Source organism: Callorhinus ursinus, unplaced genomic scaffold (assembly GCF_003265705.2).
Source record: "Callorhinus ursinus isolate GAN/ISIS: 27379988/994484 unplaced genomic scaffold, GSC_fseal_2.0 scaffold20, whole genome shotgun sequence".
Taxonomy (NCBI): Eukaryota; Metazoa; Chordata; class Mammalia; order Carnivora; family Otariidae; genus Callorhinus; species Callorhinus ursinus.
The window spans coordinates 7,214,726-7,242,376 of NW_027397082.1; the positions used below are offsets into that span (position 1 = coordinate 7,214,726).

Consider the following 27,651-nt stretch of genomic DNA (forward strand, 5'->3'; position numbering starts at 1 on the left):
CTCCCTGACTCACATGCCCTCATCCTGAGACCCCTGCTGCTGGTTTCAAAGACAAGAACGCCCTCAGGAGGCCCAGCCTCCCCGTCGGCCCGCACAGAGTCCTTTTCCTCCCTGCTCAGATGAGCACAGAGGCGGGCCCGGCTGCCAGGGTCTGACTCCGAGAAGCTGCACACTCTTGCGGTTCGGTAGGACTGGTGAGCCTGTGTGGTGGGCTCTCACCATCTACGCATATCTGTTTCATTAAACCTACCTCCCTTCCCTGGCCTCCGTGTCCCAGCTCTACAGAGTGGGACAGGTAGATGGCCATGGGTGGGAAATGCTAAGCATGGGACAAGGACCCCAGAAAAGGAAAGCACGGGCGGGACTCTCCCAGAGAAGACCTCAAGCCTGGATTCCAGGCTTTGCGTGCTTCCCCCGCCTAGGGTGTCCACGTATCTAGGCCCCAGCTCATGAGGGTGGTACCTTCACACATGAGTCCTCACAGCGCCCCCCCGCCCGCCCCGGCACAGGTGTGGCCCCATCCTACAGGCGTGGTGACGGCAGCGTAGGCCCAGGGTCACGCAGCTAGTGGACTGACTTCCCACAGCTCCATGTTGCGTGTTTGGTCCACCATGTGGACCGAGGTCCCGACCTGGAGTCCATCTAAGAAGTTAGACCTGTCTTATGTTTCCCTATCTTCATAGCCATTCTTCCTTTGCTTCTTTGGCTTTTCTACCTTTGACCTTGTTTCCATAAACTGCTCTAAGCAAAGACTGAAAAAGGAGGGTCTTTGAAAGTACTCAGCTTGCTGAGTCCCAAGGGCTCTGGATGGGCAGTGCGCGTGTGTGCGTGTATGGCTGTGGCTGTGGCTGCCCGGGGTTGTTACCCTCTGCCTAGTGTGGCCAGAGCTTCCTCTGACCTGTGGGCCCCCAGCCCAGGCCTCCGGGTGCCAGTGAAAAGGCTCCTTCTGGAGGAGGGTGGGGTGGACCATGACAGGCAAGTCTGGAGAGCCAGTCCTGGCCCCAGGCAGTTGGCAGGCCTACTTCCCGAGCAGTGGGAGGCTCTCCACAGGAAGCTCCATGGCCCCCGAAAAGCTGGGGGGCGGGGGCTTGGCTGATGCAGTTCTTCATCATACCCACAGCTGAACAGCCATCCCTGCCCAGGATGAGGGCAAGGAGAGGCCTCGCAGAGCTGAGGGCTGCAGCTTTGGCCGTCTTTTGGCTTTGCTGTAAAGCAACCCCCCGCCCCGCCCTGCCCACCACCAGAGCATGTGGGGGTCGGCGGGAGAGGGGGCCGAAGGGACAAGCCTCCCCCTCTGCAGCCTGCCCAGTTCCAGGCCAGGTGCTGGGGGTGGGAGGGAGAGTCGCTGTTCCTTGGAAAGTGTGCATCCCCCTCTCTCTCACCTCCATCCACTTCCGCTGACCGCGAGGGGCTCTCGCTTCCGTCTGGCTGTGAGTCCAGGCCTGAAGGGCCTCCGCGGATGGCTTCTCTCTCCCGTCAGGTCATCCAGGAGGTGAGTGGCCTGCCCTCAGAAGGAGCGTCCGAGGGAAATCAGTACAGCCCAGATGCCCAGCGCCTGAACTGTCAGAAAGTAAGCCTCTATCCTGCCTGGAAGAGAGTTCAGTTCTCCATCTTCTCTGTAAAAATTAGAAGTACGAGACTGAGATCTTTGCTTTTGCACTTCAGCCCAGTGAGTAAGAAACGTACAATGCGTGGATTAGCCCAGTAGCTTCAGGTTGGCAGAAAAACTGATGACGTTGATATTCTCTTGCTTGGGTGCAGGAAGCTTTATTGGAACCAAGGTCAGCGTGCCCTCCATTCTTAAGCAGGGAAATTCATGCTATGAGACTCTTCTTTCTCATTTACTCCTGGTAAAGCTTCGGGGCTGGGAGACTGTCCCCATGTTGATTCCAACCAAAGGGTTCTGTTGCCCATTTGCATGGAGCCCTGGGGCCGGGGGCTAGCGGAGGGGAGGGCTGACCCCTATGGCTTCGCATGCCAGGTCCCAGGTATCTGTAAACAGGCGCCCTGAAGCCTGGGAGTGCACAGAGCAGAGTGTCACTGTGCCTCACCCTGGGCTCCCAGGCCCCGGCAGGGAAGAAGGCAGAGGGTACGTAGATGTCTCAAGTAGGGAGGAGGAGGTGTTCCGTTCTTCGGGAAGGCACAGGTCATCCCTCATGGAGTTCCCTGGCCAGGTATAGAAGTCGAGCCCCCGCCTAAGCCCAGTCCCATGGGTTGGGAGTCCCTCGGCGTGTTTCCCAGAGGTCTGGACAAAGTCGTTCTCTGAGAGAAGCTTGGTTGGAATGTTCTGAGTGCTTCACATTCTTCACAACAGCCACCACACCCTTCTAGAAACTCACAAGTCCCCTAACAGCCCTGGGGATGTAGACAGGGATATTATCCATATTTAAACACATGCCCAGCAGGGCCCAGAGAGGGTTATAAGTGGGGCACCTGGTCTGGATGGAGGGTGCTCCAGCCAGGGCTCAAATCATGGTCTGACCCTGTGTAGACAAGCTGGCCTTCCTCTGAAGCCTGCTATGTTCATAGTGCTGTCAGTTCTTAAAAGCCTTCCTCATGCTCAGGTGGTTCCCAGCCTGACGGTCAGCTTCAGCTGGGGGGTCAACTCTAAGGCCACCCTGGGGCTGGCTACAGGCTGCTCTTACATCAGGTTGAGTAGGCATCTTGAGAACTTGTGAACTTGGATGTGTGGTGGCCCAAAGAAGAGGGTCGTCTCTGGATGGGGCAGGGAAAGGGAAGGTGAAGGCAGGTCCCCCAGAGAGCCCGAGGGAACCCTGGCCGATGTGCCATCAGTGGCCTGGACTCCGTGGTGACCCCTAGCCTACGTCCAAAAGCTATCTCTTAGTTTTCTTTATTGTGACCCCTGAGGTAACCATTCCCAGACAAGATCACCCACTTGTCTCCCTCTTTTCCACAGCTAGATATAACGGAGAAGTACCTGTCAGCCTCGGAATATGGAAGCTCCGTAGATGGCCACCCTGAGGTCCCAGAGGCCAAAGATGGTACCAGCGCTTGTGGCCCTCAGCCTCAGCTTGGGAGGGGGGTGGTGTCCCAGGCTCTGAGACGTGGCTGTCTGGCTCAACCCTCATGGGTTGTAACAGCTGCTTGCAACATGCCTCCAACTTATAAACTGCTTGGAAATAACACAGCTGATAAACCCAAGAGAAAGGGAGAGATGAACAAATCGCGGTCAAGTTTTATGAATTGCCGGGGGGGCAGAATAGTCTTGCATCTCTTCTTGTTTGCTGATCCTAGACCCAGTCTATTTGAGCCAGTACAGTCTGTGAAGATTCTCAAATGCTGACCTAGTCTATAAGAGGAGTTGGTGTGGGGCGCTTCGTGGCTCAGTCAGTTGAGCATCCAACTCGATTTTGGTTCAGGTCATGATCTCAGGGTCGTGGGATCGAGCCTCACACTGGGCTCCCCGCTCAGTGGGAAATCTGCTTGAGATTCTCCCTCTCCCTCTGCCCTTCCTGTCTGTGCTGTCTCCCAAATAAATGTATCTTTTTAAAAACAATAGAAATTATCTTTTTAAAAAATGGAGTCGGTGTCCCCCTCGAGTGTGTGATTCTAGGGATACGTGACTGGCCTGCGGCTCCCGGTCTCGGGGGCGGACATGTTTACGTGCGCATGCGCGCGCGCGCGGGGCGGGGCAGAGGCGGCGGGAACGGTGTGCGGTCCCCGCTCTTCCTCGCGGCGTGTCGTTGGGCTGCGTGCAGTGCTGACAGGTTTTTCTCTCATCTCGACAGTCAAGAAGAAATCTTCCCCTGGCCTCAAACTGAGCAACCTAATGAATCTGGGCAGGAAGAAATCTACCTCGCTGGAGCCTCCGGACAGGTCCCTCGAGACAGCCAGTAAGAACCGTCGCCTCATGCGGGACCCCGCGGGCTCCCCCACTGGGCGGGAGCCGGCCCCCGGGAAGGCGGCTCGGACAGCGCCCGCGGCGGGTTTAGGGCTTGCTTTAAGCATCTCTGGGGCCGGCAGCCCTGCGGCTCCCGTTTCTGGCCGCCTTCCCTGCGGGTGGTTCATTACGCCTCACGGGCCCTAGTCTTGCTGCAGTGCTGGCTCCTTTGTGCAAGTGACTGGTCCCGGACCGCCGTCCTCCCCGTGGTCTTTCAACAGTTACGTTCCTTTGATCAGTCTTGAAGGAGCATGGCGAGCAGCGCCAGGGAAGGGGGACCAGGCAGAGGGAGAGCACAGTCCGGAGCGCTCACAGCCCAAGCGCCATGGTGGCTTCACACCCTGAAGCCACACGCTGTGTCTCCGCAGTAGCTGTAAGCACTCGGGGCTGGAACCTTTCCTACCCCGAGGTCAGAGGGGGCTTCCTGGACCTGAGCCCTGAAGGTCGGGCAGGAGCTGAGTGGGCTGAGGTGGCGTTGCCCCCCCACCCCACCCCGCCCCCCAGGCAGGAGCTAGGACTCAGATGGGGACAGTGAGAACCGTTAAGGGGACGACAGCAGCCCACGTTGCTGGTACAGAGGGTGTGTCTGGGTGCCGCTTGGCTCACAGAGGTCATCTCTACTGCCCTCATTCTGTCCTGAGGAAACTGAGGCCTTTCCCAGAAAATACCCCGGGGGGAGCCTCTGTCCGGGCCCCCAACCTGGGACTCGTGGCTCAGAGCTCTTCCCGGGGCCCGAAGGCTGACACTGTCCACCTTGAGGCCTTTTCCTCCTCCTCGTGGAACCCGTGTTCCAGCCTTGGGCTCCTTTCCCGAGTCCCAGCCCAGTTCTGGTTTTGGAGGCCAGCAGGGTGGGTGGGTGGAATGGGAAGTCAGCAGATGGGGCTTCCCCTTTGGAGCCCCTTGCTTCTCTGGCCAGGACACCGGGGTTGTGACCCAGCTCTGCCGGCCCCTGTCTGCAGCCTCGGGGGGCACACTGGCACAGAAAGCTGGCCTCAGTGAGTCGCTGTGAGATGTGGCTGGACTGGTGCTGAAAGCCTCTCCAGCAGAGAAGCGTGCTCCTGTCCCCTGTGGCTAGGGAAGGGTGACAGAGAACATAGTTGCTCTCCTTCCCAAGACTTGGCATCTGCGCTCCCTGCTTTCTTGACCCAGAGTTCTCTTCGGTCCAGAGAACTGTGATGGGCAAGTGGGGTACTTGCCTGGATGAGCCAGAATTCCTAGGTCTTCGGCTTGAATTCTTCTACTGCGCTCCTGTTCGTGTGGCTCTGAGAAACTCATGATCCCCGCTGTATGTCCAGCACTGGGTGGGTGGGAACGTGGCCGCGCACCGTGACCTGTTGCATGGCTTCGTACCCTGGGCACCGGAGGGGAAGGTGGCAAGTTCCTGCCCTGGATAAGCTCAGTGTCTGCTGGGGGAGCTGACATGGAAGCGGGTCTCAACTGTTCTGGGATCCAGAGGTTCCAAAGCGAGGCCAGGCGGGGCGTGCAGGACCCAGGGAGGGTCAAGTAAGTCTAGCTGCATTTAGGTGGATGAGAGAGAGCCGGCCAACGGGAGGAGGGCTTTGCAGGCTGAGGCTGAGTGACCAGGTGATGGAAAGGCCATGTGTCAGGGATGCTGAGGAAGCTAAGGCTCTAAGAGGCTGGGGAGCTGACTGCACCTGCAGCGGGGCGACCCCGGCTGGGGACCTGGCTGCACGTGGCCTAAGTGACCAGGGCGGGGAAGGCTGCTTCCAGCGGGGCATGAGGCTGGGGAGCCCTGTCCTGCACATATACCCACCCAGCCAGCCTGCTCTGGCCAACGACACGACTCCCTCCCCTCCGGCCAGACCTAGTCGGAAATGCAGCGGAGCCGTGCCGTCCACTTTCCAAGGGTCTGGCCGCACACACAGAGGCAGGGCAAAGAATGTGCTGAGATCCCCAGCCTCCTTGAAGTGAGAGCGCTCCTCGGGCAAAGCGTGACAGGTCTGGGAACGGAGATTCTGGTGAAGATTCTGGGAGGCCCAGACGTGGCGGCAGCCGTGGATGCCCTTGTCCCCTCCTGCAGGTTACCTGAACGTGCTGGTGAACAGCCAGTGGAAGTCACGCTGGTGCTCCGTCAGGGACAGTCACCTGCATTTCTACCAGGACCGGAACCGGAGCAAGGTGGCCCAGCAGCCCCTCAGCCTGGTGGGCTGTGAGGTGGTCCCAGACCCAAGCCCTGACCACCTGTACTCCTTCCGCATCCTCCACCGCGGCGAGGAGCTGGCCAAGCTCGAGGTACTGCCAAGCCTGTGGGGGGAGGCCGGGTGCGGGGGTCCGGGCTGTTGGCTGCGCTTCGCAGACCGTCATCCTACAGTCAGAGAGAGGCAGTGTAGCTCTGCATTTTTTTGAGTTTTTTTTAATTCTCTTGCATTTTACTTCTTTGCATTTAAAAAAAAAATTTCCATTCCCTTTCTGACCTCAGAGCGGTTGGGTTATAGGAAAGGGACAATGAGCTACTTCCTGCACTGAGGGCAGGAGGAGTATTTATAACTCCCTGAGCTGCTTGAAAAACCTTCTGGGGATTCACAGTGGGTTTGACCTGGTTTGTGTATCACCAGATGGGGCCCCGTACATAGAGACCATGATTGTTAGGGCTTATCTGGGGGAAGAATGAGGTTTGTGATACAGTGATGTTTCTCCCACTCCCCACCCTCTGTTTGATGTTACATTTACAAAAATAAGAGGTGACCTAATGCCTTGCACTGAGCAGGGGCAGGCCTGAGCCAGAGTTCCTGACATGCGGGGAAGCACCCTCCCTGGTTCACCCCTGTTCCTTCACCTGGTCCTTTCCCCACTGGGGGTCTTCCTCCAAATTGTGCTCCAATACTGCCCTCTGGTGGCTCAAAGCTCCGCATTCCAGGTGCTTCCCGAAGGGGAACCCGGGACAAGCTTGTGTTCGTCCACCCAGCTGTCCTGTAGACAGATACCTACTCAGTACAGTAATGTACTGAGTGTGAGACTGAGATGTTATTCAACGAATTACCCAGTGGATGACTTAGTTACAGCTGCTGGAAAGCCATGGGGTGGGTGCTGTGAACTGTGGAAAAGCCCCACGTGCTTGGGGGTGGGCGTGTGTGATGAGGGCTGGGAGGGTTGATCCTCAGAGCGAGGGGGCGCCCTGGAGGGTTTCAGGGGACGGCGGCTTGCTCAGCTTGTGATTGCGAGATGCTTCCTCCAGCTGCTGGGCAGGGGAAGGGATGGGAGGGCCACAAGAAGGGCCACGCTGAGACCAGTAAGGAGGCGGTCACAGTTGCCCAGAGCAGGGAGGGTGGTGGCTGGAGCTAAGGGTGCCCACGTAAAGCTGATGGAAACGCCCGCTGGAGAAGGAACAGGAGACGAAAAGCAGCTCGGTGTCCGGCTCCGCTCACAGCTCTTCGTCAGATGCCTCTCTGACAAAGACCACGGAGTAATGAGGCAGGACAGCTGAGTCGTGTCAGGGCAGCGAGCAGCTCTCCTCGTGAAAGTAAACCTGGAGTCTTCATAGAATTCGCAATGTTTTCTCACTAAAAAGGCAAGAAAGAGTTGGCATTTTAATAGATACCCTTAGACTGTGTTGTCCCCTGGAAGAAAACAGGCTCCAGCTTCACCAGGATTTACTTCCTTATTTATCAGAGCCAGCTGACTCGGTGTCAGGTACTTAAGATACCCTTTATCCTAAGACTGGCTTTATTGAAACTGTAAACAAAAATAAGTTTGAACTAGGGATCCGGTCTTGTATATACCGATTAGGGTGATAGACTGCCACGTGATAGTTTATAAAATAGAGGCGTCAGCCTCAAATGCGTGCTCTCCGGGCTCATTAGCCTTCTAGAAATACGTGTCTGTGAATCACATTTGGTACTTGGGACAGATGTTCACAGCATCAGCAAAGGGGCAGCAAGGTATCCCCAGGGGCAGAAAATGTTTGGAGGCACAGGGATGAGATAAGCTAGTGACAATGAGGGCACGTGGCCCCCGCCTCTGTCCGAGGCCTGGGCATCGGGGGCAGGGGTGCTGCTGGCCTGGCCGGGAGGGCTGGGCACCAGACGGCACACTCCAGCTCTGCCCATGTCCCTCTCGGCCTCCTCCAGGCCAAGTCTTCTGAGGAAATGGGCCACTGGCTAGGCCTCCTGCTCTCTGAGTCAGGCTCCAAGACAGACCCGGAAGAATTCACCTACGACTACGTGGATGCCGACAGGGTGTCCTGTATCGTCAGTGCGGCCAAAACCTCTCTGCTGTGAGTGTTACGGGGCTCTGCTGCATCGCCCCCTCCCATTCCCAGCCACACTTCAAGACGTGGGCCCAGGCTGGCCTCCCGTGGCCTGTTCCGTCATTGCAGGGTGGCAGCTGAGAACCCAGGGTCAGCAGCGGGAGGCCCGGGGCCCGGGAGCAGCGAGGAGCTGAGCCAGGCCTGGGGGTGGGGGGCGCACGGCACCCTCGTCCTGGTGGACGCTCTCCAACTCCTTACGGCAGAGTTGGTGCCTTTCCTGACCATCCACTTTCCTTACTGCTCCCCCGAGGAGTCCTAGCCCACTCTGGAATATGGGGTCTATACTTCTGCTTTCCAGGCAAGCGGACTGGGCTTGGGGAGAAGCGCTCCTGGGTTAGGGTGGTCGGGGGGAGCTCTCATGGAAGCTGGCCGAGCCGCCGTAGTGGGATCCGTTTTCCTGTGTACAAAACCAGGGAAGTGCCTGGGCTGGGCTGCCCAAGTGCATCGTGATGACATGAGGAAGGAGGTCCTAAAAGGGAGGAATCCGGGTGAGAAGGCAGTAGGATCCGGAGAGGTGGGGTTTGGGGCAAGGGAAGTCGGTTTTCCTGGAAGAGAAATTCAGAACTGGGAGGTCCAGTAAGGAGGGCCTGGGAAGAGAGGGAGGAGATCTCCCTAAACAAAGTTGAAAATGAGGTCGATGCCAGTGCCCAGGTCCCCTTGCACAGCCTGCAGCTCCTGCCGCACCTCCTGTTGTCACGACTCCCCGGAGAATGGTGGCTTTCACCGCCCTGTCCTCCTCCCCTTCTCGATATGTCTTGCCGGGTCTTCCAGACTGATGCAGAGGAAGTTCTCGGAGCCGAACACTTACATCGACGGCCTGCCCAGACAGGACCACCAGGAGATGCTGTATGACGACGTGGAGACGTCGGAGCTGATGGCTGTGGTAAGGACCCAGGCTGGGCAGCGACCTGGGCTGTCCCGTCCTCCCCTCACCAAACCTCGATGCCAGAGATTGGCAGATTGTCCCTAAGACGGGTGGATTCCAAGTCACCTGCAGGGTGCAGGAACCTAGTGCAACAAGGCCATCCTGTGTGCAGTGCACCTGGCTTGGGGACTTGTCTAGCTCAAACACTTGGTGAACCAGCCCGGGCAGGGTGAGGGGTGGGAGGAGTCAGGATCAGGAACAGCAACACCATTAACCTTTGAGGCCCAAACTGATACTGAACAATCATAGTGACAGCAGGTTCCATTTACGGAACTGTGTGCCGTGCTAAGAGCGTCTGTGGCATTGTCTCATTTAATCCTCACCGCCCCACAAGGACGTGCACTAGTCTCTTCTCTACAGATCAAGACATGAGATTCAGGAAGAGTAAATACTATGTCCTGGGTCTCCCACCTCCTGAATGGCAAACCCAGGACTTGAACCCTGGCTTTTTAAGTCCAGCTCAATGGAAGCTTCCCCAGGAGGGGCGGGGGGTCCCTGTGAACTCCAGCGTGGGGCACGGACAGGAGACAGGTCTGGCGCCCCCTCCACAGCCCAGCGGGCAGAGGCGAAGGTGAAAGCCACCTGACTGTCTCTTCTCTGCAGGTGGAAACTCCTGAGGAAGCTGCCCCTGTGACAGAGGCCCTGGGCGAGTCCCAGCCCGACCGAGTGTACCTGGACCTCACACCTGTCAAGTCCTTTCTGCACAGCTCCGGCGGTGCACAGGCTCGGGCCCAGTCCCCGTCACCATCCCACCTGGACCCCCCAGCCGAGACTCTCCCTGTGGACCCGGGCCCTGCCCCAGATGAGCCCCTGGCAGAGTCTCCAGAGAACCCCGAGTTGCAGGTAAGGCTGTCCCCCAGCAGGTAGGCTGGCCTCGCCTTCGCAGCCCCTGGGCCAGCTAAGCCATGTTTGCTTTCTCCCAAATCAGACGCCGCGGCAGGAGAGTCCAGAGCCCCAGGAGCTTTCCCCGAGAACCACAACAGTCAAAGTCCAGACTGAACAGAAAATCTCCTTCCCATCGAGCTGCTCCGACACTGCGGCCGTCACCCCGGCTGGGGCCAGCCCACCTGTGAAGGACAGGTTGAGGGTGACCACAGCAGGTGCCTGTGGTAGATAAGAGTTGAATGTTTTGGAAATGGCTTTGAGAAGTTAGTCCAGCTCCCTCCCTTTCAGACGCAGAAATAGAGGTTCAGAGAGGTGAAGAGACCTGCCCAATTTCCTTGTCTGTCCCTGCCAGGCTGGCCTGGTGTTCAGCTCTGACCCACTGCCAGAGCTTCGGGTTGTGTCTGAGCCTTGGCCCCGGGGGGAGGTGGGGGTGGGGCGGGGGGTGTGTTGGGACTGCCCTTGTGTCCCAGCCTGGCTGACCTGGGGCTTCTCCTCTCTGGGTCCATAGAGATCAAGCTTGGCAAGAATAGGACAGAAGCCGAGGTAAAGCGGTACACAGAGGAGAAAGAGAGGCTGGAGAAGAAGAAGGAAGAAATCCGGGGGCACCTGGCTCAACTCCGGAAAGAGAAACGGGAGCTCAGAGAGACCGTGTTAAAATGCACAGGTGAGGGGCCTCCCAGGTGGAAAGGGGCAGTCGGGGGGCTTGGGCTCTCCGCAGGAAGAATCCGGATCTGTGCCCCTGCGTGCGGCCCATTAGCCTTCGCCCCGTCCATCTGTGGTGCAGGTTGGTGCTCCCCTGCCCAGCATCCCCAGTCTTCATTTCGTTGAAGTGAACAAAGATTTATGACACTTGGAAAGAAATCAGAGTCCGTGTAGCTTATTTTCCAGATCCTTCCCCCATCACTCAGCAGCCATCTCCTAGAAGAAACTTGATTTTTAGGGGATCCTCTGAAGCACTTACCTCATTTTCATAGAGTCCATCTCAGTGCTTATTTAATATGTAAATTACAAAGTTGCACCCACACGTGCAAGTGGCGGCAGCAGGTTTGGGGACAACCCCAGCCGATTCCTTGGAAGCTTCGAACATGATTGTGCTCCCGTGACCTTCTCCACCAGAGTCACCCACTTTCTTTGTCCTAGAACAGCTTTAACGAGCTACAGGTCACAGCCCCTACAACCGCCCCATTTATGGTGTACAACGCCGTGATTTTTAGAATCTTCCCAGATCTCTGCCACCAGACACCCTCAGAATATCTCCCCACCCATACTCGTTGGCGGTCACTCCCCATTCCCCCCACCCTCCGATCCCTAGGCAACCACTGATCTGCTTTCTGACGGGAGCTCAGTTTCCTCCTGGCCCAGCCGAGACTGCAGCGCTGGGATGTGTGCTCACTAGCATGACCCAGAGGCTCATCCCCGACAGTCCTTGCAAACCTGGAGCGTGGCCAGGGAGCCCCGGCCTTTTCTCTCCCATGTGGATTCGCTGGGCAGGAGAAGAGAAAATGTCCACTACGGTTTATTCTCCTGGCAAAGCGGCCTGAAGATCCTAAGCATTAGCTTAGGCCACAGAGCAAAAGAAAGTAATTCTCAAAGCACAGATACTGACCACTGATCTAGGACTCCAGTTCCAAAACTATCAGTAACATCTTCTCGGCTTGTTCTCCATGAATTTTTCTTAAACATCAGCCCCTGTGCCTGCTTGTCCTCAGACAAGGGTGACAGGTGACTGCTCACCCTCGGCTTGGAAAGAGGGCATACGTCATCTTAGTGGCTGCTGGCCCAGAACTCACTGCCAGGGGAAACCATGGTGCCATGTGGCTTCGCTGTAGAGTCCTGAGCCATCCTTTCCTGGTGCTCGCGTACCAACCTGAGCACTCCAGGGGGAGAAGGAAACAGGACTGAGGAAGTGCCGGGGCTGAGGACCACCGCTCCCCATCGGCTTAGGGGAGTCCGGAGTGCCAGGAGGATTGAGGGGACTGTGTGGGGCAGGTAGAAACAGCACAGCCATCCTCCAAGGGTCATTAACAGAGCTGCTCTCTCCCTGGGGGGTTGCTGCAACAACAGCAGGTATCAAAACAACCGAGAGCCCCGAAGAACCTACCAGAAGGTTCTATACCTCAGACCCATGCCATCTGGTGAAGGCAGAGCTCTCTTCCCCCAGAGCGTTCTCCAGCCTTTGCAGGATGCAGACGTCGGAGCCTGCTCTGAGTGTGGGGAGCCGGAGTTGTCCACACCCACTGGGGGTGCCATTCCTTGCAGCCAGCTTAATTCCCTCTGCAGACAAGGAAGTCCTGGCCAGCCTGGAGCAGAGGCTGAAGGAAATCGATGAGGAGTGCAGGGTGGAGGAGAGAAGGCGTGTGGACCTCGAGCTCAACATCGTGGAGGTGAAGGACAACCTGAAGAAGGCGGAGGCCGGGCCCGTGACGCTGGGCACCACGGTGGACACCACCCACCTGGAGAACGTGAGCCCCCGGGTGAGTGGCGGGAGTCGAGGTTCCTTTGGGCCGCCTGCAGGGCTGCCCGGAGTGGGGCTGGGGGGAGCGGGTCACATGTCCTGCCCTTGGCTCAGGCCCCGCTCTCCTCTTACCGTGACAGCCCAAAGCTGCCGCCCCCACCCCTGCCCCAGACTGTACGCCGGTCAACTCTGCAACAGCGCTCAAGAACAGGCCTCTTTCAGTCATGGTCACGGGCAAAGGCACCGTCCTCCAGAAAGCGAAGGTAAGCGGTCACACCCAGCCTCCTTCAGGGCCACCAGGGGACAGCGGGGGGGGGGGGGGGGGCGCTCTTCTGCCCCGGGTAGCACTCCCCTGCTTCAGGCACCGGCTCTCGAGAGGGCTCTGCTCTCACGCAGGGGCTCAGGCTGCGCTCCACCTTTGGGTCAGTCTCTGGCTCTGATCGACACGAAAGGCGTGAGCGCTGGGTTCAAGCATTCTGACCAGTCAGCCTGAGGACACTTGATCCTGCAACTGTCTGCCACTTGATTATTGGTAGATTCCAGGGCGATCGCCTAAGTTCAGAGACAGGCTGGCCAGTTTTTCAATCAAAAAGTCAGTGATTGATTCTAAAGGCCTTCTGAAAGAAACAGATTCAGAGAGGTGATAGGATTTGCCTAAAGCCCGCAGCCAACTGGTGGTGAAGGCTCGGTAAGGTGTAAACAAGGACAGAAGGCCATTACTGGGTTCCTCCCTGAGGCTAGATGAAAAGTGTTATTAATCTTTTACTTGTTTGCACAGTAAAGAACATGCCTAGGGCAGCCTTTGCTTGTGGCAAACTGCTCCCGATTTCTGTCCTGTCTACCCTGATGGAGAGATTCTGAGTGACTGACTACTCAGTCCACACGAGCCTGAGTTACTGCTCCCTCACTTCTGTGGCCGACGCTGCACATCACCCCCAGTGAACTCTGCCCTGCCACAGCCTCAAAACCCTCTTAGCAGCTGCCCCACATCGTAAATAGCCACGGGTGGAAATGTAACCGCCATCTCTATTCCGAAATGCTTCTATGCTTCAGAAAACTATTTCTCCTTACTTTGTTCTATGTAGATAGATGGAGGTTGCTACAGAGGATAACTAACTCTCTTCTTTGGGGGGGGGGGCGGTGCTGGTATTTGAATGGCACTCTAGGAATGGGAGAAGAAAGGAACAAGTTAGGAAACAAGCTTCATCTAAAGACTCTCCTGCCATCACGGACCTTGGTGACACTCCTGCTTCATGAAGGTCTTCGTTAAAGCAGCAACTCTGTGAAAAGGTGAGTCTGCTCAGAAGCAAAAGGACGGACTCTGGTACTCTGGGTGCAGAGCGCAGGCAAAGAGGAGGCTCAGTCTGTTTTCAGAGCCAAAGGAAGTAATACAACAAAGGGAAGGCTTCTCTGGAGAGCTAATTGCTACTGGATGGAAACAAGACATTGCTGTATTTAGGGGTATTCTGTGTTTCTTCTTTGAAGTTTTCAGCAACTGCTTTATCAAGCTTTTTAAGTAGTGAAAAGCATCTGATGGTGGGACTTTGGTGGAAAAGAAATCAAGGTAGCAGGACCCTGTTCTCCTGGTCGTGCGGCTTTGGTGAGCAAGGAGACCTCAACTCCTGACTGTCATCTCTCATCCACATGTCGACTTCCCTCTAACATTAGCAGGTCCGAATCAGTCTTCCGTGGTTTCCACCTGTGTGAAGCCATCCAAGACATGCTTTTTGAGAAACAGTTAACAGGGGAGAATATTTGGGACCAAGCTGAGGTGCTGTCCCCACTAAGTTAAGGACTTTTTTTTTTCAGCCTAAAGCAGGCCTGAATCAATTGCTTTTAAATAAAATTTTAAATGATGCTGTATTATATAGAAAAAAAATGTTTAAAATCCTGTAATTTAGAACAGCGAAAAGTGTCTTTTTCAGATTTAAAAGTATCTTTTTGAGGTCCGACTTTTTACATTACCGTAGGAGGAAAGATTACCCAGTGTTTACAGACGCAGTCCTGTGGCCAGTCCATTTTTAGGGGAAAAGTTCTTTCCTTTTAAGTTCTGCTTAATGTCCAGGCCCCTTCCAAGAAAAACATGGTGAATTGTTTCAGGTTGACGCTCTCCTCCTCCTAAAATTGGCAGTGCTGTTCTTTGTGTCTTCTCTTCTGATACAGTGTTTTGGTTTTTTTTTAATACCGATTGAAACATTTCATCTGTCGTTCCTGCCTCCTTTCTGGGGATTGTCAATCAATCAGCATTCTCTAACACTGGTTCCTGAGAACTAAAGGTCTTTTGATTTCTGTTGTCTTCCTAATCCCAGGGCATTTATTTCCTTTGTCATATACACTTGGTGTCCTTTACCAAGTGAATTAGATTTTTTTTTTTTTTTAAATAAAACGTTACTTGTATTTTGGGGTTTTCTTGTAGTTCATGGAATGGCTTGGGGCGGTGCCTGGAGACGGCTACCTTAAGGGGGAAACATCTTTCTTGGTTATTTACACACTGAAGTTCAAAATATGTGCAGTAAAAACTAGTAGAACTGTAAGGTGCGATCCTAGCAGGAGACTTTAAGCCTCCTTAACTCAAGCTGCAGAGGTAAGGCCAGAAGAGGATTTTCCCAGGATAACACAAAGGAAACACCTACGATCAGTTTCTGCAGATAAGTGGCTGGAAACCTGCACTTCCAGAAGTGAAACACACTCCTAAATAATTCTTGGGGAAAAGAAACATACGAATACTTGGAAGGTTGCCTAAGGAGTAATTAAGCAAGTTCCATGCATGAATGTCTTTATTTAAAAAAGGACAAAATCTGGCTCATTGAAATGACTAATACGATAAAAAGACAACCTAAGGCAAAATTAAATAGAACTGAAAAAAAAAAAAAAGGCCTTTAGTTTGAAGAATATATATTTTCCATTTTATAAAGTTAGCATGGTTCTGGTACCAAATATCCAACACAAATCACAGAAGAAAAATCAAATCTCATTTTTTTGGACAAAGATGAAAAACCTTAATATTGGCAAGTGAAATTCAATAGTGTTTAAAAAATCATGCATCATGACCAGATCATGTTTATCCAAAAAGCAAAGGTGATTCAACAACTGAAAATATGCTAATGGGCCATTTATGATATGAACAGATTAAACGTGAAAAACATCATCTCCACACTCCTAATCAAGTATTCCTAACCTGATAAAGTAATCCACAGAAAATAACAGAGAATGATGGAGGATCCTTTCAGGTCCAGAAACAGATACCACTACTTTTTAAAACATTATTCCGGAGGTCCTAGAAAATGGAAACTGACAAGAAAAAGTACTTGTATAAACATCAAAAGGAAGAGATGAGTCTGATTATAAGTATCTTTCTAGAAAAGAGAATTAATTAGGATTAGAGCATCCAGCAAGTTGGCTGGAATCAGGATCATTCAGAAAATAAAAGATTGATGACCTATCTGCAGTGTTCTAATTTTTCCAAGGAGAACGTATTTATACATTGCTTGTGTAATTAAAGGCCAGTTTCTTTTAAAAGAAAGGAATTCCCTCTGCTGCTCCTGGGGCACGGAGAGGTTTGAACTATTCAGTGGCACCTTCCATAGAAAAGGTAAAAAAAAAAAAAAAAAGTGGCTTGAGGGCTGGGGCCTAAAAATAGAAACAGCCTGCAGTGTGTAAGCCCAGAGCCCACATTTGTGTGTTGTTTTTTCTTAAGTCAAAGCAATTCAGATGGGATGTCCAAACATCAGCCCTGACCCCGACAGAGAGCTTACACTATAAAATGATGAAACTGCTGTCAATTTAAAGACGGGAAGGTTCATTTAAGTTCTTTGACATCACCTCTCAGCACCTGCCAGGTGGACATGTGACCCCGCTCTGATGTCACCTGCTACCACAGCAAAGGTACTAAGGGAATGAAAATGACCTTTCCTTTGTAATGTCTAGGAGTACCTTCCGATGACCTCTGCCAGTACTTTAAATCAAAGTAGCCTTGAACATTTGCAGGTGAAACATTTGCATTATTTACATTAAAAATAAAAGTCACGGATAAAGCGTCTGGATTTAGGTTACAGCTCTTTTGCAAAGGTTTCTACTGAAAACCCAAATCCAAACCACGTAACCAAGGGGAAGAAGTGTTTCCTAAAGACTGCAGGGGTGAGTACCTAGTTTGCCAGAAATATATCCCAGCTGAGCCTTCCTGCCACATGGGTCCTGTTAAGTAACCACCATCATTTCTTGAAATATTCCTTTCAAAACTAGACATGAAAAGCAAAACCACCTAGACAGCATAAGATCGATGCTTCAGAAAGCCAATACCCTCTAAGTGTCTCTATGCCGTTATTTTGTTAATTCCACTCCTCCTTGTCCTACTAAAAAAGCAAGCAATAAACACCCCACAATTAGCCCCCCTAAGTAATCTCTCAAGGAAGCCCCTCCAAGGGAATGTAGCTCAGGACCCGGGCCAACGTCACTGGGCCCCTGGAGACCTGGGCCCCTGGAGACCGGAGCGGTCTGCATGCTTGGCCCCTCCCCCATAGTCAAACAAGTTGGTTCGTGGTCACATTCCAGTCTGGACTCTTTCTAGGTCTTTGCCACCCACAGATCCGGTCACAAATGCCATTCAAGCCCCTTCTCAAACTGAAAGCAAATGCGCTCGCACATCTTTGGGAAAAGATGTGTGAAAAGGTCCACAGTTTTTCAGTCTCAAAATGCTGTGGCTTCGGGGGTCTGAAGGACACTCTAGTGCATGCCTCCTCCTGAGCACTACCGCCCCGGCAACATTCTGTTTAGCATTTGTTGTGGGCAAAGTGAGCTTCCAACAGGCCACTGAAAGTCTCCAAGCTCCTTGGTCCTTGGGAGAGGTTGATCTTAGAAGACACCAGGGCACGCCCAGGTACAAAAGTCGACATTCACTTATACATCAAGGCTTTTCAACAGCGGCAGTAGTGGCTGTCCCCAAGCAGGATGGTCCACAATTGGGACAGCTCCTCTCCGGGGCTGAGGGACGCAGGCAGGTGGGCGGGCGGGTTGGGCAGGAGCGGGAGGTGGCGGCTCAGAGGACCCCGGGCGACCGGAGGAGACAGGCGTGCCCTCAGCGCCCCGGGTGCCCAGGCCTCCTGGGCGGGCGCTGGGAGGTGAACGACTGCTGCCCTCCTGTGGGGGCGTCTCCTCGCAAGGACCCTGGGAGAGAAGCGAACTTGAGGACAGGAGGAGTGACTGAGCCCTCTTCTCACCAGGGGGCAGCCTGTGGGCCCCCGCATGTGTCTCCCTTGCTCCCCAGCCCAAGCAGAAGTGCCAGACCAGAGGCCCTGGCTGCTTGCCCTTGGGTCCGCCGCCCGGCCTCAGGAAGCCACGCTCTGCGTGTGGCTGAAAACCCGAGGCTCCAAGGGCATCTGCTTCTGGCCTCCAGCTCCTCTTAACTGGAAATTCACAAGCAGGAGCCACAGTGGGCCCCTAATGCTGCCCAGCATGACTGTCCCGTTCAGACCCCGTCTCTCCTGGGCCGTGACTACTCTCTGCTCGAACCACCAGCGCCTCCTCCCATCCTCCCTTGGCTGATGGCCGTTCCTCCCATTTCACCGAGAGGAACGCTCAAAAACGAACTCCTCCCAGCCTCCCCCACCCTCTACCCCCCTCCCCGCATCCCTGCCCGTGTCCTGCCTTCCAGCCCTCTGCCTCCACCGCGCTCCCAACCCAGGCCTTCCTGGAGACCCTCTTCCCCCAGCTGCTGCTATTTTTCTCAACGATGCCTAGCACGAACACACTACAGGCTGTACTCATTCGCCGCGTCTCCTGCACCCACATGGGAGCTCCAGGAGGGCGGAGCTTCTCATCGTCTGTTCACCGCTATGTTCCTGCACCTAGAACGGCGCCCGGGATGCAGGCGGCGCCCACCACGTTTCCTGCTGCAACGAACAAACCATCGCAGGAGGCCTTCTGCTGAGCAAACGCCCTCGACCCTGCGTTCAGCTGAGTCCCTAGGGCTCAGCGGTCTCAAGCCCCGCCCCCCACCCCCAGCTCCCACAGGCAGAGCAAGCGCCCCACTTACGGTTCCCACAGTGGGGGCCCTGCCAGCCGTCCCGGCACTCGCAGCGGTAGCTCCCGTTATGCAGGATGCAGGTGCCCTCATGCAGGCACGGGCTGGGCTTGCACAGGCTGACCGGCTGCTTGGCTTCTACAGGGGAGAACGTGCCCAGCAGGCCCAGCTGGGGTCAGGCCCAAGGCCCCCTCCTCTCAGGAAGCCCAGGACAGAGGTGAGGCCACACATGTTCCCGTGGGCCCTTAGGCAGCAGGTTGGAGATCAGCACACGGTTGGGGGCCCATACTGCTTGGCTAGGTCAGAGACCCAACGTCCACCCAGCTCTCCTACTGCATACAGAGACTCTCTCCCTCTCAAATGTGCACACAGCAGCATTTACTGTGACGAATACACTTTTAAAAAGGCATAAAGGAGGTCACTGGCAAAAGGATGCCTTGGGGTCAGGCTGGCCTGGCTGTGTGTGTTCCTGGCGCTGCTGTTCACTACATAGGTCAGTGTCAACACGGGTCCTTAAGATTCCTGGGGGAATCTGTATCTGAATGAGGTCTTCTGTTCAAATGAGGAGCAAAAATTCTCAAGTTTGGCCATCCTTGCAATGATGTGCCTGAGGGTTCAGGCTGAGTGTCCCACCCCGCACCCCCCGGAGGGGACACCGAAGGGCGTGGACTCCCCCACTCACCTGCACATACCCACTCGAGGAGCGCGTCCTGGTGGTACCTCAGGTCTGCGTAGCTTGCCACGTGGATCAGGGAGTCCCGGGGACCCGCGAGCCTCCTCAGCGCCTCCCTCAGGACAGGCCCCACGCCCACCACCAACGCGGAGACGCCGTTGTTCCTCAGCTTCTGGATAGGGACAGCTGCGTCCTCCACCCCCATTCCGCCTGTGAGCAGCACCACGGCCTTGGGGACACCAGGCCGGGCGCCCCTCTGGACAGTCATCACTTTGTCATAGACGTGCAGCAAGGCTGTGCCTGCCGAGCCCATCCCGCCCAGGTAGGGGGCCTGGCTTGTGGCCCGCAGCACCGCGGCACGGGTGAGATGGGTGTCCAGCCCGAAGGCTGTCTGGACCCGGCTGCCGTACACCACCAGGCCGACCTGCGTCACGTCCGGGTTCACGTCAAACGGCAGCATGAGGCTTCTCACGAAGCTCTGCATCTGGGCGAAGTTCTCGGGCCCCACCGAGGCTGAGGCATCCAACATGAAGAGCAGGTCCAGTGACTGTGCCTGGCAGCCTGTGGGCACCCACAGCTGAGCCTCAGGACAGGCTCTGCCCAGCAGAGCCCCTCCTCTGGACCAGGCCAGCAAAAGAGGGACCGCTCTGGGTTGGGCCTGCTAGGCTGTCCCCTGCAGTAGCCACCTTCCACCCTCTCCTAAAATATTAGGACACGTGAATGCCAGGCTAGACCACGTTCCCAGACTCCCTGGCAGATAGGTGTGGCCACGTGTCTAAGTTCTGACTGGATGTGGTTGGAAACTGCATAGTGTCCAAAATCTGTCCTCAAAAGGAAGCTACCTGCCTTCTACTTCCCTTCTCCCCACTCCCCTGGCTGAGAAACTGTGATCCCGGACCCAGAGGTGGAACCACAAGGTAGCCAAGCCACCCTGTGGGCTGAGGCCACTCACCTCTGAACTGTGAGAAAATGAACACCTACCATCTGTAAGCCACTGAGCTCTGGGGACCCTCTGTGACAGAACTTTGCCTGTACCCTCATCCATCCCATTACTGAGCGCCTTCCATGCGCCACACACTATACTCCAGGTGCTAATTACACCAAGTGGACAAAGTGGGTCCATGCCTCCCCTCACTGGGCTGATGGTCTGTGGGGAGACAGCCATGAAACCAGCACAGAGTCACAAATCCCGTGAGCAGGCATGGGGGGTGGGGGGAGCAGGGTACTAGGAGACGGAGCAACAACGGAAGTAGACTGGGAGAAGGGGTCAGGGTCTCTGAGGAGTAAGTGTAAGCTGCAGGCTGGGCGGCGCGTCCAAGGCAGGGAGGGGACCTGAGTGGCCGCTCCCCCCACCTTCACCCTGCGCAGGGGCTGTAGAGAAGTCTGAGGCACCAGCCACAGGGAGCTCTCAGAAGCCAGTGGAAGGAGTTCGGGTTTTATTCCACGGCAGAGGGGAGCCAGGGAGAAGGTTTAGGCACGGAGTAAGTGGATCGGACTCACTGGTTTTTAAAAACCACTCCAGGGCACCCGGGTGGCTCAGTCGGTTAAATGTCTGCCTTTGGCTCAGGTCAGGATCCTAGGGTCCTGGGATGGAGCCTCGCATTGGCCTCCCTGCTCTCCCTCTGCCTGCCACTCCCCTTGCTTGTGCCGTCAAATAAATAAAATCTTAAAGAAAAAATAAATAAAAAACCACTCCCACCCAAGGAATCGCTGAGCATCTGGCAACCGAGAGGAGCCTAAGAAGACATGATGACTACCTGTAATGTAGGGTCCCAGGCAGAATCCTTGGAACAAAACCAAAAAATCCTTGGTCACTAAGTAAAAACTAAGGAACTCTGAACAAGGCATATGGACCTTAGTAAATAATGATGTATCGGTACGGCCTCATTAATTCTGACAAATGTACCCCGTTAACCTCTTACAAGAGGAACCCCACTACTGCGGAGCGCTGGGACCTCACCTGGCCGTGGCCGGCTGCACAGCTTCCGCCGCAGCTCAGGGATTCGGTGGAACAGGTCCTGTGGCCCGGCGTGGACCAGGACGCGCTTCGGGCTGCCGGTGATCTCCTCCAGCTCCGCTCGCACAGCGTCAGTGCCCACTCCCAGCAGGAGCAGCTCTCGGGTCCTCGCGTAACGCGCAGGGCCGGCCACCTCGTCCTGGGACGGTGACTCGGTGAGCAGGACCACCACTCTGCGTGGACGGTCCTGGCCCGTCCTGGTGGTGCTCCCAAAGCCGTGGTCCGCCGCCTGCCGCAGGGCATGACCCGTCAGAGTGGCGCCACCGCCGAAGGGAAGGCCGTCGAGGCTCCTGAGCAGGGCCGGCACATCCCGGTACTCGCCCACGGGCACCGCCAGGGCCAGCTCCCGGCTGTACCAGGCCACACCCACGCGGGCCCGGGAGTCCTCGCTCAGCGACGCCTGCAAAAACCGCTTCACGAAGGCCTTGGCCCGCAGGAAGCCCTCTGGGGTGGTGCCCGCTGAGCTGGCCAGCAGGAAGAGAACGTCGATCCTGCACTCCAGGCTCAGCTTGGGGGCTGCCAGGATCACAGCGGCCCTTGGTCACGCTATGGCCACCAGCAGCACACAGGTCACCGACCCACCCGAGACGCCCAGCCACCCTACCAGGCAGGAGAAATCTCCCTCGCAGGGGAGAGAGAGGCCAGAGACACTGAGGCAGCAGGGGCTGGGGAGCACCTCATGGAGTTAGACGGGACTACACATGGCTCTCCCTCCGGGTCTCCATCTGACCACTTTTTAAAAATTAAAATGTAACCTAGAACTTTCTTCCCTTACACTTCTTGCATCCTGTTTGAGAAATCTGTGTCTACCTCAAATCATGAAGATATGCTCCTTTGTTTCCTTCCAGAAGCTTACTGCTTTGTCTTTTATATTTAGATCTATGATCCAACTGAAATTAGTTTGTGTGTAGCTTGTGAGGTAGGGGGTCAAGTTTTGGTTCTTCCATATACATCTCCAGTTGACCCAGCACTAGATTTTTTAGGTAATTACTTAAAAATTTTTTATGATAAATAAAATATATATATATATATAAAAGTTATTGTTTAACAAGCTCCTTATTTAAAACTCTCCTCAACCCTACAGGGTAAACCCTATTATAACCTTCATCTCATACCTTTTTTTTTTAATTAAAAAAAATTTTTTTTTGATGTAGTTTTCCATGATCCATTGTTTGCATATAACACCCAGTGCTTCATCTCATACCTTTAAAACCAAAAAGGGTTTAGGCCCCTTGCTCCTTTTCCTACGAGAGGGGAGATGAGACTCTGCCCAGAACCAGGTCTCAGAGTCGGACTGGGGTCAGCCTATAACTGGGCCCAGCAACACTCGGAGGTGGAGCAGTGACCCACTCTAAAGCCAGTAAGCCAAGAGCCACTGTCCTACGCAGGGCACCCCAACCCACCGGAGTTACTTACTCATGGAGCACTCAGAGCCTATTTCACATGAAACATCAGATCAGTGGTGTGCTGGCAAAGTAGGTGGCTCTGAAACTCAAGGGCCCATTTCTACCTAGTAGCTAGCGGGGTGGGAAGTGGATGGGGGAGCCCAGGCTCCACTGCTCCCCAACGGTCCGTCTTAGAAGTCCCGTGCATACGTACCACAGTTAGCCTCCCCTCCAAAGGCCGGTGGGCAGACGCAGTGGTACCTGTCCCGTCCTTCTGGAACACACGTGCCTCCATTCTGGCAGGGCTGCGAGTCACAAGCGCCTATCAGAGAGATGCCCATTAACAGCCTAGCACGTCAGCTCAGATTCATGAAGGGGTCTGGCCAGAGGTGTGAATCTGGCAGGGTGCCCCCTGCCCCACCAGGGCCCAGCTCCCTCTGTCCCCCAGGACCACTAGGGACCTAGCCACACACCTGTGGCAAAGGGGACGGAAAGCGAGTGAGGTGCACAAAGGAGGGGCTGGGTGGGGGTGCAAGGGACACGCCGTGGTGGGCTCCATCAGGCCCTGCGTGAACTACAGGCTCACAGGGGATGTGCTGATGGCCCCTGGACTGTTATGACCTGAACTGCATGCCTCCAAATCCATATGTATCAGTCCTAACCCTCAGTACCTTGGAATGTGACTGCATTTGGAGAGAAGGACTTTAAAGAGTTCATTAAGGCTAAATGAGGTCATAGGATGGGCCCTAATCCAGTCTGACTTACAAGAAGAGGAAGAGACCCCAGCGAGATGCACAGAAGGCAGGCCACGTGAGGATGCAAGGAGCAGATGACCATCGATAAGCTGAGCAGAGGCGCCTCAGAAGAAACAGAACCTGCCGACACCTTGATCTTGGGCTCACAGCCTCCACAACCGCGAGAAAGTAAATTTCTCTTGTTTAAGCCCCCAGTCTGTGGGACTTTGTTATGGCAGCCCTGGGAAACTGCATGACGTGACTTCGTCACCACCCCCGGCTGCCAAAGGAGCCCTGGAGGTAGCCGTGACACTGAACTGGTGTTGGGCCTGGGCTCACTAAGGATGAGGATCTCAGTAGCATCACAGCGACCGCAAAGGTGTCGTGAGACTCAGGGAACATCGCGGTGTGGAAGGTGCCATTCCTCAAGTTCTCCACAGTGGTTCTTAACGGCCTCTGCAGGCTGTCGCAGCCCAAGGGGGAGCCTTTGGCTCCTGGAGCGAATGAATGTGGCCTCTTCCACTCAACTTGGGCACCTTAATTAGCCACAGCAAGCCCCAGTATCCTCCACTAAAAAGGGATGATGAGAACTTGTTCACGGTGGACTGCCTGAGCTAATCCATGGAAAGTCTCAGCACAAAGTCTGGCATGAAACCAACACTCCATAACAGGTGAAGACAGTATTTGTTTTTGGATGTGAGGTCCAAATCCTGGGCAACGTCTCTTTCAAAGGAGATATTTTACCCAGGGAACCACAGCCCACATCTTAAGTGACCTATCTGTGATCCCTTCTGGCCAATGTCTGAGCTCCGTATCAATTACTCCAAGATACAGATAATACCACATGACCTCCCTCCCAGAGTTACAGAGAACAGACGGGATCTTCATGAACTCATGTGTCTTATATTCATAGGGCTTACTAAGTAGCTGAGTGTGGTTACCACTGGAAGTGGCAGTTTCTGTCCTTTGTACATAAAAATGTTGACATACTACTTGGTGGTCACATCACTGAAATTAAAGTTTTTGAAGGTAGAAATTATTGAGGCTCACCGAGCACCCAGGCCTGCTGGTCTGTCCGCTGGTGTATCATGGAAACAACCAGGGGCGGCGGGGGGGGGCTCGATAACAGCACCAACACCGGCCTTTAACTGAGCAGCTCTTCTGTGCTAGGTCCTGTGCTAAGCACCACACGCGCAGGATCTCATTTCACTGCCCAATGAGGTGCGTCCTGTAAAGGCCCCCTCATTTCGGTTGGGGGAACTGAAGCTCAGGGACTAGAAGTCACGTGAAGATCATATAGCTGGGAAGGAGTAGAGCTGGGACTCAGACCCAGGTCACTGTGGTTCCAAAGCCTTAGGTGCTCAAACTTTAACTGCTGAGCAAAAACAACCCAACTTTCAGTGTCTCCTGTGTTTCAGAAGCCAGTAATGTGGGAACTTTAAAACAGGATGCCAAGGAGATCACCAGACCCACGGTAGGAAGGACCACTGGCTCTGCTCCCAGGAGATGTGCTCCTTGCCTCATCAGGAGAAGCAAATCCATAAAGGACTGATGCCAATACACTTGAGTATAATTTCTCTGCTCCCAGGTCAGTGGGATGCACTGGACCCCCAGGTGAGGAGCAGGGAGGCCCACTGGGAAACAGGTTGAATGATGCCTAATGGTATTGGTAAGCCCACCTGTTTGCTTGGGACTTCGTAGCTGATGAAGCACTTCTGTGGGCATTACCTACTGAATCTTCACATTTATGATACCCCCTATGATACAGAGCAGGGAAATGGGGATTCGAGGCATGGGACAACCATTATCCCTGGTTTATAGAGGAGGAAACTGAGGCTTAAGTGGCCCAGAGTTCCGTGCTGGATGTGAGGCTTCCTATCCGCAAAGCTGGTGCTCCATGCGCACTCTTCTCTGCCTCTTGTCAACGCAAGGGGCACTGGTTAGGGAAGGCGGTTCCAAAGTCTTCACTCCGTTCTTAGTGAAAAATACCACTGAGCAAAGGAGGAATGAGTGCAGTAGGGGCATGCTTCTCTGCCCCTGAAATGCCTGTCTCTCCGCCCCAGAGCTGGTTCCCACTCCGCCCTCTGCCCCAGGAGTGCAAACGCCCCTTTAGGAGCCAGCTGAGTCCCAGGGCCCAGAAAGAGCTAGAGAATCCAAGAGGCAGACTGTACCTGGGCAGGTGGTCCTGTAGCAGGTGGCAGGGTGGGTTACGAACACTCTCTTCCAGCTATAACCCAAGGGAGCAAATGGTAGAGATCAAAAGTTTAACAGGAATGCGGAAACCTAGAAGGTTATTTGAGACGCTAAAAGCTAATATAAGATTCCTATGCAGATAGGGGTCAAGAAAGACCACCTTGTTTTCTTTGATTCTACCCCAGCTTTTAGCTGCACACGCAGAGGGGAATGTTTCAGACTACCCAGGAACAGTTTTAAAAAATGTAAATTGGCTACCATGTCAGAATTTGGAAATAACCTGTGCTCAAAACTATATATGAGAAGAGCTTTCTATTATGAGTTACTTTCCGGGGCTAGCACCATGCGGGGGGGGGGGGGGGGGAAAGAGTGGGAATTAGGCAAGTGGATTCTGGCTGTGTGACTCCCCTAGGCTGCCCACCACTGGGGCAGGCTAATTAGGCTCACCTCTAGGGCAGAGTCTTCCCTGAAGCAAAACATCCACTGGGGATAAAAGCCAAGTCAATTACAAAACTCAAGGAGTTGCTGCAATCAGGAGTTTGCCAAGCTGCCAGCTCATTAAAGAGAAATCTTCTCCCTCTCCACATCTACTAGTGACTTCATAAAACTGCAAGTCCTAGCCCAGAAAGCTCTGTGGACCCCTCCCAGTCCTACAGGGGGAATCGGCGTTGTTGGAGCAGAGACTGGCCACAGGACTTTGCCTGGATGTGCACATGGCTCCCTCCTGGGCTCCCTCAGGTCTGGACTCTGTGCAAGGCCTTCCCTGCCCACTCAATTTAAAATTGCAACCCTGCTCCCAACCACCACCTCCCCACCCCCACCCTGACCCATCCCTTCATTCCATTCTTCTCTGTAGCACTTAGCACTACCTAACAGTTTGTTTTAGGCATTCATTGTATTTACTGCTGCCTTCTGCCACTGGAGTATCAGCTCATGAGGGCAGATTTGTTTCTGAGACATTCATGCCGATTCCCCAGGACCTGGGACAGTGCTGGGCACATAGGAGGCCCTCAGTGAGTGTTTCTGGAATGAGAGAATTGATGAAGAGCTTAGTATATGTAGGCATCATTCCAGAAGCCTATTAGTGCACACTACCTATTAATTCTCTGCTTGCTCTCCACAACCCTATGGGGTAGGTACTATTATTAGCTCCCTTTCAAATGTGGAAGAAGGAGGTGGGAGGGTCCCAGCTCATTAGTGGCCATGTTGGAATTAGAAGTTCAGCAGCCTGACTCCAGAATCTGAGCACAAAGCCATGAAGTGCACCCTACCCATCAGCCTCTCCTGGGGCTCCCACCTCTAAACGTCTCTGCCTGGTGCCACTGGGATCCCCCATCTTTCAAGACTGTTCAAGCAGCCCCTTCTCCGTGATGTCCCAGGGAGGACAGGCCCCATCCTGGCACCTGAGACACCTGACGGTGGTCACTGGTCTTCTTGTCTAACGCCCCTTCTGGACCCTGAGCTTCTTGGGGGCAGCATCTGTACCTGTCTCCTCACTGCACGCTGCTTGACTCAGAGCGGGCACTCGGAACATGTTCAGTCGGAAACAAAGAACTGCCTCTTTTCACTTGAAAGCTTGGGTTCTGAAGAGGGCTCTAGTGGCCTCTGACACAGCCCTATTTCTTCTGACCCATGTGCAGGGCATGGCCCTTCCCTGCCAAGACAGTCTTTGGACTCCCCATCAGCCCAGCATGATGGCTCATGGCTTCTCAGCCAATCCGTTTCTTTGCTGTGTCTCCTGAGCTCATCACCGAGGGTGGGGCCGAGGGGCAAAGATGCAGCTGGTTCAAACGTTACCCCTGGCTCTCCAGGAAAGGCAAGAGAATGGGATCACCAGTTGCTGACCTGCTGTCCTGCAGGAAGTCTGGATGAAGGGCCAAGGGACAGTCCAGGAATTTTTGAGAAAATGGCTGACCACCGAGCAGCAGGTGCTCTAGAATGCCTGAGCTCAGCTCTGACGAACACTGCATCCCCCATGACCTCCCCAACTGGAATTCAACCAACACCTTAAGCCTTCTGCCTTGCTCAGCCCCATAAATATGGAAACTACTATTCTGAGGAACCAAATTACCAGACCACTATCCCAAGTCCAGACCACGGCCCTACAGGACTGGCTTTGCCTCATCTATGAGCCTTCCAGAATAGCTGTGACCCTGTCACCCTCGCTCACAGCGGGCACCTGGGCAGTGCGTCTACA

General features: G+C 54.5%; 2 protein-coding genes across 10 annotated transcripts in view; one reads left to right on the top strand and one right to left on the bottom strand.

Annotated features, from left to right (window-relative positions):
• AFAP1L2 (actin filament associated protein 1 like 2) overlaps window positions 1–14,830 on the top strand; it is an 83,597-nt gene extending 68,767 nt beyond the window's left edge. Inside the window, exons 9-20 of one of the 2 annotated variants that reach the window (XM_073904166.1) lie at window positions 1,481–1,570; window positions 2,918–3,002; window positions 3,750–3,854; window positions 5,943–6,154; window positions 7,990–8,135; window positions 8,940–9,051; window positions 9,697–9,936; window positions 10,019–10,193; window positions 10,487–10,642; window positions 12,259–12,452; window positions 12,574–12,696; window positions 13,600–14,830. In XM_073904166.1, the coding sequence (XP_073760267.1) occupies window positions 1,481–1,570; window positions 2,918–3,002; window positions 3,750–3,854; window positions 5,943–6,154; window positions 7,990–8,135; window positions 8,940–9,051; window positions 9,697–9,936; window positions 10,019–10,193; window positions 10,487–10,642; window positions 12,259–12,452; window positions 12,574–12,696; window positions 13,600–13,626 (1,665 nt within the window). In that variant the 3' untranslated portion in view covers window positions 13,627–14,830. The remainder of the gene's footprint in view (window positions 1–1,480; window positions 1,571–2,917; window positions 3,003–3,749; window positions 3,855–5,942; window positions 6,155–7,989; window positions 8,136–8,939; window positions 9,052–9,696; window positions 9,937–10,018; window positions 10,194–10,486; window positions 10,643–12,258; window positions 12,453–12,573; window positions 12,697–13,599) is intronic. The other variant, XM_073904165.1, reaches the window with a different exon arrangement.
• Window positions 6,179–27,651, bottom strand: part of VWA2 (von Willebrand factor A domain containing 2) — a 53,584-nt gene continuing 32,111 nt past the window's right edge. For 4 of the 8 annotated variants that reach the window (XM_073904168.1, XM_073904169.1, XM_073904167.1 and 1 more), the window contains 5 exons: window positions 25,433–25,488; window positions 22,742–22,849; window positions 21,086–21,658; window positions 19,135–19,686; window positions 6,179–7,422 (listed from right to left, as the gene is read on the bottom strand). In XM_073904168.1, coding sequence (XP_073760269.1) covers window positions 7,067–7,422; window positions 19,135–19,686; window positions 21,086–21,658; window positions 22,742–22,849; window positions 25,433–25,488 — 1,645 coding nt within the window. In that variant the 3' untranslated portion in view covers window positions 6,179–7,066. Of the gene's footprint in view, window positions 7,423–15,173; window positions 17,597–17,808; window positions 18,322–18,464; window positions 18,591–18,799; window positions 19,005–19,134; window positions 19,687–21,085; window positions 21,659–22,741; window positions 22,850–25,432; window positions 25,489–27,651 lie in introns of those variants that run through there. The other 4 variants (XR_012381652.1, XM_073904171.1, XM_073904172.1 and 1 more) reach the window with 4 other exon arrangements.